Genomic DNA, 11,666 nt, shown 5'->3' on the forward strand with positions numbered 1-11,666 from the left:
AACTCTGATCGCAGCTAATGCAAACTAAGACACTGGGCCCGTGCCAACATCCCGCTAGTCTCTTCACAAGTCACAAATTACATACAATGGAAAGATATGTCAGCACTCACCACATTGGGAAGTGATCAATACAACACGACTGTGCCATCCTTATATTCGGTTGATATGTTAACCAACAACACGTGGCAGAGGCATCATTCTCGAACACCACAGAGATCGGACCTGAATTCTAGAAAAAGCACAAAACAGCCATTAATTAATATTCTTCCAATTTCACTTTCTTAATAAAACATGATTATTATTACTACTTAGAAAGAATATCACGCTCCTCCAAAAAGAAGAAGAAACAATAATAATAAGACAAAAGAAAAGGTAAAGAGATGGACAAAATAATACTCCCTCTGTTTTAATTTATTTAAATTTATTTTTTTTAATTCATGTCAAAATAAATAATCTTTTTTCTAATTTAAAAATAAATTTACTTTATAAATAATTTATAATCACACAAATTTTTAAAGTTTATTTTAAATTATAAGTTTTAAAAGTCTTATTTTCTCTTAAATGTCGTGCCCAGTGAATGAAAAGTGCAGTGTCGTCTTCAACAATCACAGCAGGCGTATATTAGCAGCAACCACAGATCACTGATTCTTTTTCTATAATTGCATCTAAAGATAGAGTTATTCCAGAAGTTTCAGTGAAACGAGGACTCTTCTAGCGGTTGCTTTTACTTTGATTGGATATTTTTTCTCTCATCGTTGGATGATCGGATAGTAAGAGAAAGGTAAATGAAGGTATAAATCGTTGGATAAACTGTTTATATTGAATGTTCACGAATTCCTTACACTTTTCTTTTTATGCTTATATACTACTCTGTATCAATTACACTTTTCTTTTTATGCTTATATACTACTCTGTATCAATTTATGTGCCACGTCAAACAGTTTAATGTTGATGGGAATTCGGGCAAGAGATTTTTAAGTGTTTTGAAATAAAATTTATATATTTGAAAACTACATGAAAAGGAAAATTATATCATAATAATTGATAATTTAAAATATTTAAAAGATATATGAAAAAGTTATGGTCAAAAGAAGGCTTGTTTGAATCTCGAAATTCGAAAGATGCCACGTGAGTTGTGATGGAGGGAGTACTGTATTTTTTTTTTTCTTGTGTAAGTTGAATATGATTATAGTGTATTCTGATGTTTAGAATTATATAAGCATGCTTGAGCTTTGGTGATGAGAAATCTAGCATGATGCCTGCTTACAGTAGAGTTTGAATATCGACAGTAATTGATGTACTTATTAGTACTTTGTTTTTGTTTAAATACCAGATTTTAGGATTTCTGGGGGATTTTATCCTGTTTGGACGTTGAGAAAGAGGATATGGAATGCTGCTTAATTTAATTAGTAGTTATATTTAAGCTGTTTATCTCTGCCCTATCAGTCATAGCACATATTTGGTTCGAGCAGGTTGGATGAGAAATCCCATAGGAGTACAGGAGTTTGGACTAGTTCTATTCCATGTTTGGCGTGGTGGCGGTGGTGGTGGTGGTGGTGGTGGTGGTAGTAGTTGAAAGATGTTGTTAGTGAAATTCTAAGCAGAATAATATTTTGTCTAACACAATAAAAATCAAATACTAACAGAAAACAAGAAGAATAGTAACAATTTGGTGTATGATATATGTTTAGCCTTAGGCGCACGTCATGAATTCGAACCCTGGCCTGGACAAAAGGATGGTATTTAAGTGGAGAAGGGTAGAGGGGCGGGCCCATTATCCCAGTTTGAAAAAGGTTATCGAAAATATATGTTTGGCCTTTAGGAAATATTTAGCCTAGAAAGAAGGTTTCATTCCTGCTTGGTAATCAGTGTTAAGGCGATAGTAGTGCAAATTCTCTTTTTGGGATCAGTAACCCCCCTAACCAGTTTAAAATAGTCTCCTATTTCGGAAAAAGTATTTTTGGGATGACTGACCTCAAGAATACTTTTCTCCATCCAAGTATAGGATGAAGGTTGGAGTCTTTCAGATACCTCCTCATTACATCACAGACAGTGAACGAAATAAGCACTTGGTATCTTAAATGTAATTCTGATGTTTGTTTTGATCAGGGTAATTGTAATTTTGATTTCTTAACCTTTTACTAAATTTATGCCAAACTTGCTTTTTCAGTTGCAAGTGGTATGTATCTCTCTGTACTTCATTAGATGTGATTCCCCTGTCCTTTAGTCTTTTGGAATGTTTTATTCTCTGGAGTTAAAAATGATTTATCTCTTTTATTGTTATATAAAACAGCTTCTTAATAAAGGTAGCAAGCCCTCACCATTGCTTTGGATTACCATTATGTGACACTGAGTGATTTTGGTTCTCTTTAACAGCTCAGTTGTGGTATGCGGGGACACTTGCGTGCTTCATCCTCAATGTATAAGCGCATGACATCCAGGGATTCCATGAATTCTGATGTCGAAGCCGATTCAGGTGTGTCCACTCTCTTGTTACTAGCACTGCGTCTTATATTGTGCACTAATTTTAGAAATCTATTAGAAGAGGATTATTCAACTAGGTAATATTCTGTTCCTTGGATCTGCCGGGTGCGTTTTTCAAGAAACAGTACTGTAATTTTAATAGTATATCTGTATATATGCTATTCTGGCTGCATTTCCTTTGCACAACCAATTAAAATGGAAAGGAAAAAAAAAAAAGCAGAGCTAAAAGGATCTCTTATGATTTTTCTTTCTCATTATGATTCTTTTTCTAATGTTGTTTTGAATTCTTGCATTTCAACTTAGATCTTCTTCAGAATGGTGTAGAGCAAGAGATGACAAATCCTTCTTGGAAATATTCGTGTCCACATGTACTTGTGGCAACAATAGTTGCATTTCTGTTTGGCTATCATCTTGGGTAAGTTCTGGAAATTATACTCTTTTCTCTACAATGTTCTTTCTATAATATTGAGTATTTTCTTTGGTTAGTTCTGGCGATTATTCTCAGAGATTTTCTCGTTGATTTAAGAGAAATTTGTCTTGTTCCTGTCTCCTCTGCAGGGTGGTGAATGAGCCACTTGAAAGCATTTCAGTTGATCTTGGCTTCAGCGGGGATACATTGGCCGAAGGTACCTGACATTCTATTCTTTTGGAACATCTGTCATTTTTCTTGGAATTACAAGTTTAATATTTTCCTCTGAATGAAGGTCTGGTGGTGAGTACTCTTCTGGGTGCTGCCTTTGCTGGATCCCTGATTAGTGGTTGGATTGCTGATGGAGTTGGCCCTCGTCGAGCCTTTCAGTTGTGCTCATTGCCTATGCTTATGGGTGCTTCATTATGGTAAAGTCCAAATTTACTCCAATGCTTATATCCATGGTTTGGGTGGACTAGAGGTTCTTTCTGTAGTAACGAGTTTGTTGTGTTTCTTAATACAATCTCTTTTGTGTTCTACCTGTAATTTAGAAAGATGGCTGAATTGCTTACTAGGTTTTAGGAGAAATTGCCATGCTCGTTTTGGCATTAAGCTGTAGAGGTCTTACAGGCTCTTCGTCTATGGAAGGCTGTTTCTGATAATGTTCCCGATTAAGATTCATTAGAAAGTCAGTGCACTGAAGAGTTTATGAAAAGAAAGAGGTCCATGATTTAGGCAAGGTCTGTGTAAAAGTTACTTGGGTATCTTCTTAAGAAGGAATCTGCAGGAACTCTAGTTCTGAGAGATATTTCTCTGAAAGGACTGCCCAACAACAACAACAACAACAAGCCCAGTAGAATCCCGCTATGTGGGGTCTGGGGAGGGTAGAGTGTACGCAGACCTAACCCCCACCTTGAAAGGTAGGGCGACTGCTTCCGAAAGACCCTCGGCTCAAGAGAGGAAAACAAGACAAAAGGTCAGATAGGGCCAAGCATATAAAAAACAATATGAAAACGAGGAATGACAAAAGCGAGAAAGTCATGGTAGAAAGGAGCATTAACTACCATAGATAAATAAGATAATCAAAGTACAAATGCCCAACAAATATAAGCAGAAATCAAATGGCAATAAACGAATGAGCAAAACTGCAACTACTATGGTGAAAGGATAAGCAACCTAGCCTTCTATCCTAATCTGAGTCCTCCACAACCTTCTATCTAAGGTCATGTCCTCGGTAAGCTGAAACTGTGCCATATCCTGAAAGGACTGCCCAAATGCTTAGAAAAGGAAAAAAAAAAAAAAGAATACATGACAACATTAACTTTTCAAAAGAGTGCCGTTGGGAAGAAACTATATCTCCATTTGATGAATATAAAAAGATAAAGAGATGTCCCAAAAAGACCCGTGGTCATGGTTGGGTCTATTGTAATAGTGCAATTTCTGGCCATTTTTCTTTTGTTCATCAAGTTTCATGAGTAAGTTTCTCGCTGTCAATCTGGGTAACTGAAGTTCTAATTGCTTATTTCTTGTTGATTGAACACTCTATGCCTCAACTCTTCATTTTGGCAGTCAGGTCTTCTGGGTTACGACAAATGTCTACTTCTTCTAACCTTCTTGCACCCGAAGCCAGTACTGCTTGCATGTGGTAGACACTAAAGCTTACAGTAGTGACTTCAAAAACATGTACATAGCCCATTGAGGATAATACTTGGAGAAGGGTTTATTCCTCTTACATAAGAAATTTTGCTTTGTAGTTTGTTCAGTTATGTGCATTTACCTTCTGGTGTCTTAGTGTATATTGTCAATCAGATGGTATGTTTATGCCAGGTAGTGATCATTATGAAGTACTCTGTGGAAGCCTTTGCAGTTCACTTGAAAGAGGCTGGTGGAGGTGTTGGTTGAATGTATGAACTTTTTTTTTTTTTTTTGGGGGGGGGGAAATTGAATAACTTAATGTTGCTTTTTGACATCTCAAGTGAACTCATGTTCTTTCTTCTCCCCTGCCCTCAAATCAAATCATCTTGCTTTCTTTCTCTCCTCTTTAAATTATTTTTCCTCTTCGCAACACACAGTATGCTTTTTCTGGTAATTAAAAATTATGTCATATAATACTATATACATAGTTTAGTGCTGGTTTGCTTACGAGGGAGAGTTCTTTTAGACTGGATACCGTGCATTTGTGAGATTAGAACTTTTAATAACGCTCTGGAAGGACTTAAATCACTTAGAGTTACTCCAGCACCCCTTGCTTGGGAATTGGATTTTCTTCTCTTTTTCTGTTGGTCATTTTCCTTCTGTTTGAAAATGCTTTTATGTAAGTTTCTGAGTCCTGGTGATCTTGACTTAGGATTTCGAAAAGATGCTTTGCTAGTCCCACTAATAGTTACAGATTTGCACTGGTACTGACACATGCATTTTCCAGTGCTACAGCCAAAACTCAAGCAAGCATGCTTACAGGAAGATTTTTAGTGGGATTAGGATTGGGCGTGGGTCCTCCTGTTGCTTCTCTTTACGTAGCAGAGGTAAAGCTACTATCAGCTTTAGGGTATGATGCTTTTAGTTATTTCATACCTTCTCAAATTCTGTTAAAACTCTTGATATTAATGCAGGTTTCTCCTGCTCATGTGAGGGGTACTTACGGGAGTTTAATTCAAATAGCAACATGTCTTGGGCTGATGGCAGCTCTTGTTATAGGGATCCCCGTCAAGAATATAGTGGGTTGGTAAGACAAATAGTATATCTTGTGGGAAAACTTCTGTAGGTGACTTGTTTTTAGTAGGAATGAAGTTGTATTTGAGCTCATTATGTGTTCTAATACGTACAGGTGGCGTGTATGCTTTTGGGTGTCTACTATTCCGGCTGCAATACTTGCAATTGCTGTGATGTTTTGTGCTGAATCTCCTCATTGGCTATACAAGGTATTCTAATTTATGCGTCTCTTGCACTTTTAAGATGATTACTCTCTACGTGCAGCCTCTTGACTCATTTCTAGGTTGCGATAGTTGCTAGGGTCTCTAAGCTAATCCATATGTAGATGTATAAATCTAATAAGTGAATTACTTTGGCGCTGAAAATTCTGTTGGCTGTCCCATAGCTTCTCAAGTCCCATTTCATTTGCTTTCTTATAATTATGCTACCTTGCTCATAAATGGTTGCATCACAACTTGCCTTTTTACCTTTTTGTTCCTCTCCATTGCTCTTTTCATAAGGTTTAAGCTAATTTATATTCTAGATGTACAAATCCAACAAGTGAACTCACCTGTATGGTCATATGTCACGCCCCGAACATGGCCTGGGCGAAACACGGCACTCGGTGCCTTACTACATGTGCCGAGCGAACCACATGGCTTGCTGAATCATTACGAGGCATATCATAAGCGGAATATAACGTAAATGCATGATGAGCCTTTATAAAACATAACAAGTCATAATACTTAATAGAAATACTTGTTTAAACATGAGTGCGGAAATAACATGAATGAGCAAAAGATGGCTATACGATTCTGAATATCTGACATGACATAACTGACTAGTCTAGTCTATGAAATCTCTATCATGAGTCTGAAATGAAAATCATACTTGCTGGGACAAGGCCCCCAGCATACCTTTAATGCATAACTACTATAGGGTAAATGACTGACTAAACCTCGAAGGAGATGGGGCTCACCAATAGGTTGATACGAGCAAATCCTACTGAGCAGATGCGTCGTCCTGTAAATCCGTACATGCATCGTGAAATGCAGGCCCCCGGCAATAAAAAGGGACGTTAGCACATTGAATGTACTGGTATGTAAAGCAACTGAATGAAATAACATGTGACGTGGAAATAACATCATAAAAACTGAAACTGAAACTGAAGCCTGGTCATGCACATGAATACATATGGATATAACATGAGTAAAACATTATTAGTAGGGAGAGCATAAATATAACTGACAACATGGTTCTAGTACTTGCACCCTACCAACAAAGCTCCCATACCTTGTCAGGGATATGAGATATAAATATAACATGAAAGGATCCAATCATTATTAAGGAATCGTCCTAAACATAGGCGGAGCGATCCTCATCCTACGGTGGCTAACGTAGTTTCAGGCTGCTTGAAACCTTCTCGGTAATCTGTGCAACTCCTTAAAACATGAACATGGAAAATAAGTGACACCTGAGCCCATGGTTTTCATAAATCATAACTTGCATGTACATGGATATCACCTCATAGTATTCTTGCATGAACGCGTGTAAAGCATATAGAGTATTTTCTTGAAAATAAACATAATAAATTATAACTTGTATGTAAGAACCCCATGGAATGCAAAGTATGGGTTTTCATGAATTATGGACAGATTCTCAATAATCATAATGAAATATCAAGAACTCAATAATGGATTAATAATACTTCAATACTTAGTATAGCATAGTACATAGACCTAGGGTTATCATGAACATAGTTAAAAACCCTAGTTTTTGTATAAATTCACACTTTATGGAAGATATGTTCCCACACGTAGATAGTAACCCTACATACCTGGTAATGCTCCAAACTTGTATTAACAATCTGATTTTGAAAGAAGAGTTTCACGGTTTAAGTCTTGAGTCCTTTAAGTGGGTTTTTTTGAAAACCCTATGTTAAGAGCAATGATTTCATTGTTAGATTATGGCAACACATGTTAGAATTCACTTGGAATGGTTGGAATAGACTTACCTTGGTGTATTCTAATGGTAGGGAGAGAAGAACTTCATACTAGGGCTTGAAGAATGTGAAAAACTGATTTTTAGAAGCTAAGTGTTGTATTTATATAAGTCCTGGCTCATCCCCAGGCCTTGCTTTGCGAGAATTTAGACGCGCCAGGCCATCTGGGGGTGCCACAAACCAGTAAAGTGAGGCCAAGGCGAGGATTTTGGCAAGCCTGATTTTCTCTCAGTAAAACGGCCATAACTTCTTGTAGAGATGTCCAGTTGACCTCTCTAATATACCGTTGGAAAGGTATTTCAAAAGGCTACAACTTTCATGTTTTAAGTTTCCTCAAGTTCTAAACAGATTTTCACTGAATTGGGATGGAAGGCAGACCTACCGAAAACTTAGCCGATTCTATCGAATCTGAGCACCCCTCTATTAGCCATTTGAGACGATCATATCTCCTTGATACGGACTCCAATTGGCCTGATCCTTATATGCATGGAAAGGTATTTCTATGTACTACAACTTTCATTAAGGAACCTTCTCCAAATTCTCAACGAATCAAGGTGTTATGGTTTCCCGAAGTAGGCCCCTCGCCACTTTCTCAAAACGTTCAAACCTTCAAATTTCCTCTGAAACTCTAACGATACGAGTCTAACCTTTATTCTAAGATATGGGATGTAATAGACTTGATTAGTTTTCAAGAACACTTTCTACACCCTCCATCTTGGTTCTATTATAATATCATCTTACGAGTCAAACCTTAGCCCAAAGGTACGAGGTGTTACAATATCTCTCCCTTGGGATCATTCGTCCTCGAATGATAGATCAGGATTGGAATTTAGGCTGGACATGGCATGAATACATGAACGTGATGAAACATGACTTGAAACATAAGAGCTCGACATGATTAAGTGGGAACATGGTCATGGATCATGAGAACTGAATACGTGATTACATCGAAACATGTACATGGGAACATGAAAATGAGTAGTACCTACATGAACGAGAATCGTGAAACATTTGTCGTCGATTTATGAATAGTGGTTAAGAATTACTACTAACTCTGGAATTTACAAAAATTATGGCAGGACTTCCTTCGTAATTCGGACTCTCATGACATTTCTCAAAAGCCTGCCAGCTAACTAAAGTACCAACATACCAACACAACCTAACAGGGTATCTTAATACGCATGGTGTGTTATATCGTAATTACTGAATCTTGAATGTGGCTAACATGAATACTGAGCTGGCCTAAACACATGGATATTGGCTGAATGATTACATGATTACTATACATGAGGTTTGGAAGGTAATTCGTAGGCACAAATGTCATGAGTACTGGAAAATAAGCACGAACATGACATGATTACCTGGGCATGAGGAGCATGACGTGGGACATAAATACATGAATAGCGGCTGACATGAATACATAAGTGCTAAACTGCCATGAGATTCGAATACGTGTAAACATGGGTATCATAACATGGGATCTGAATGTCAGAAACATGATTGTTACAACGTGAGGGTTGAATACTGAGCGCGGGTGGGATCTGAACACTTAGAGGCTTGATCATAGACGTTCGTATGTAACCACGGTAGACATATGAGATAAGAGTAAGACTTAAGCCTTGAATAAAATTGCAAATTGGTGCAAATGAGTTCGACATGAGTCATAAAATAGAAATAGGATCCCAACATATGGTGTGAAACGCGAGCATGGCATATCATGAGTACGTCAAATCTGAGTAGAGTACTCCCAAAAATAAGCACCATAGGGTACAGGAAAGAAACTCTTGTTCGCTCTAAAACTTAGATGTGAATACCTTAGATTATCTTACTTTTTGTTCATCAATCCCCTTATCGTGAGCGGATCATAAAGGATCGTAGAGGAAAGGAATTTTAGAGTATAGGCGGGACATGGGTACATTGAACATGAAGGACGTAACTTGGAGCATGCGTACGTGGAAACGTGATTAATATGACATGAAATGTAATTACGCGAATAGCATGACATGGGGAATAGGGACATAAGCAACATGTCATTTACATGAACACTTCGTTAGTCAAGGACCTAAGACATGGGTGGTAAGTCACCTTGATCATAAACAGTACATATGTACTTAGTGAAAGAAAGGGCATCCTTTGTGACAAGTTACGAGATGGTTTAAAACATTAGCCACAGGAACATAAGCACAAAACATATAAAATCATGAGTCGGACATCCATCTTGACTTACTTCCCCGGGCCTTGCTTCGCGAGAATTTAGACGCGCTAGGCCATCTGGGGTGCCACAAACCAGTAAAGTGAGGCCAAGGCTAGGATTTTGGCGAGCCTGACTTTCTCTCAGTAAAACGACCATAACTTTTTGTAAAGATATCCGGTTGACCTCCATAATATACCGTTGGAAAGGTATTTCAAAGGGCTACAACTTTTATGTCTTAAATTTTCTCAAATTCTTACAGATTTTTCACTGAATTGGGCTGGAAGGCTGACCTACCGAAAACTTAGCCGATTCTATCGAATCTGAGTACCTCTCTATTAGCCATTTTGAGACGATCATATCTCCTTGATCCGGACTCCGATTGGCCTGATCCTTATATGCATGGAAAGGTATTTCTATGTAATACAACTTTCATTAAGGAACATTTTCCAAATTCCCAACGAATCAAGGTGTTTTGGTTTCCCGAAGTAGGCCCCTCAGCCCCTTTTGCAAAACGTTCAAACCTTCAAATTTCCTCTGAAACTCTAACGATACGAGTCTTAACCTTTATTCTAAGATATGGGATGTAATAGACTTGATTAGTTTTCAAGAACACTTTCTACATCCCATCTTGGTTCCATTATATTATTATCTTACGAGTCAAACCTTAGCCCGAAGGTACGAGGTGTTACATCATACTTAAAGTTATCTCTATTTCCTACCAACCCCTATCCCCAGATATATAGAGCAGGTGCGAGGGAAGGGAACAGAAGAATAAAACTATTCTGCAGAGGGAGCTCAAATATTTATTAGATGAAACCATTATTGGTTTTGGAATATTGTTTTTGAATCCCAGGTACAAGGCTACGTAGCTTACTTGAAAGTATAAATTTCTACTCTGTAGGTCAATGAATGCAGTAACTTATTGAGATGGTTTTGGAATATAGGTTTTCTGTTTATATCTATTTTACCCTGGGATTTTTCACAGCAATTTTCTCCCAGAGACTGACTGATTCACTAATATACCATAAGAAAAGGGATGATACCTCCCAGTATAACAAGGCTCAATTGGCTTTATCATGCTAATCAATTAAGTTAGTTGCTTAATTTTCTGCTGTCTGCAGCAAGGAAGATTTGCCGACGCTGAAGTCCAGTTTGAGAGGCTTCTAGGAAGCTCTCACGTTAAGAGTGCAATGGTGGAGCTTTCAAAGTCGGATAGAGGGGATGAGAGTGAAAGCGTTAAGATCTCTGAATTGCTCTATGGTCGGCATTCTAGAGGTAAAGAAAATGAATTTCTGGTTTAGTTCTACAGTTTGCTTATTTACAATCCTGGAGTTGGTAGTTATTCTTGCATTAGTGAAGTTTTGGCATCTCTAATACTGCCACAGTAGAATCTTCTTCATTTATTTAATCCATTTTTAATTTTCCAAGTCCATTATCATTTACCTATTCCTTTTGCAGTTGTTTTTATTGGGGCAACCCTATTTGCTTTACAACAACTATCAGGAATAAATGTTGTGTTTTATTTCTCTTCAACTGTATTTAGACGTGCGGGAGTATCCTCGAACCTGGCAAATGTTTTTGTTGGGATTGCAAACTTGACAGGTACAGACTAGTGAGCATCCTCTTCTATCATCCCCTGTATACTTAAGTTTCTCCAATTTGGTCTAATGGTTTCATCTTCGAAGTTTGCAGCTAACTTTCTGCTCCTGTCCGTGTTTTTCCAGGGTCAGTTGTGGCCTTGCTTCTGATGGACAAATTAGGAAGGAAAGTCCTCCTTCATTGGAGTTTCTTTGGAATGGTAACATACCTTACTGAAGACTTTAAGAAGAGAGATTTTATCAATTCTCAAGTGTTTCTATACAACCAATTACAGAGGTATTTATACACAA

General features: G+C 37.6%; 1 protein-coding gene across 9 annotated transcripts in view; it reads left to right on the forward strand.

Moving 5' to 3' along the window:
- Positions 1 to 232: 232 nt before the first annotated feature.
- Positions 233 to 11,666, forward strand: part of LOC132603024 (probable plastidic glucose transporter 2) — a 35,604-nt gene continuing 24,170 nt past the window's right edge. For 4 of the 9 annotated variants that reach the window (XR_009567955.1, XR_009567956.1, XR_009567954.1 and 1 more), the window contains exons 1-12: positions 237 to 372; positions 575 to 791; positions 2,377 to 2,476; positions 2,788 to 2,899; positions 3,043 to 3,110; positions 3,189 to 3,321; positions 5,316 to 5,415; positions 5,503 to 5,615; positions 5,718 to 5,811; positions 10,899 to 11,052; positions 11,236 to 11,379; positions 11,502 to 11,575. Coding sequence is in view for 6 of the 9 variants with exons in the window: in XM_060315876.1 (XP_060171859.1) it covers positions 786 to 791; positions 2,377 to 2,476; positions 2,788 to 2,899; positions 3,043 to 3,110; positions 3,189 to 3,321; positions 5,316 to 5,415; positions 5,503 to 5,615; positions 5,718 to 5,811; positions 10,899 to 11,052; positions 11,236 to 11,379; positions 11,502 to 11,575 (1,098 nt within the window). In the remaining 3 variants the exon portion in view is untranslated. Of the gene's footprint in view, positions 373 to 574; positions 792 to 2,376; positions 2,477 to 2,787; positions 2,900 to 3,042; positions 3,111 to 3,188; positions 3,322 to 5,315; positions 5,416 to 5,502; positions 5,616 to 5,717; positions 5,812 to 10,898; positions 11,053 to 11,235; positions 11,380 to 11,501; positions 11,653 to 11,666 lie in introns of all 9 variants that reach the window. The other 5 variants (XM_060315880.1, XM_060315881.1, XM_060315879.1 and 2 more) reach the window with 4 other exon arrangements.

Source organism: Lycium barbarum, chromosome 7 (assembly GCF_019175385.1).
Source record: "Lycium barbarum isolate Lr01 chromosome 7, ASM1917538v2, whole genome shotgun sequence".
NCBI classification, from domain to species: domain Eukaryota; kingdom Viridiplantae; phylum Streptophyta; class Magnoliopsida; order Solanales; family Solanaceae; genus Lycium; species Lycium barbarum.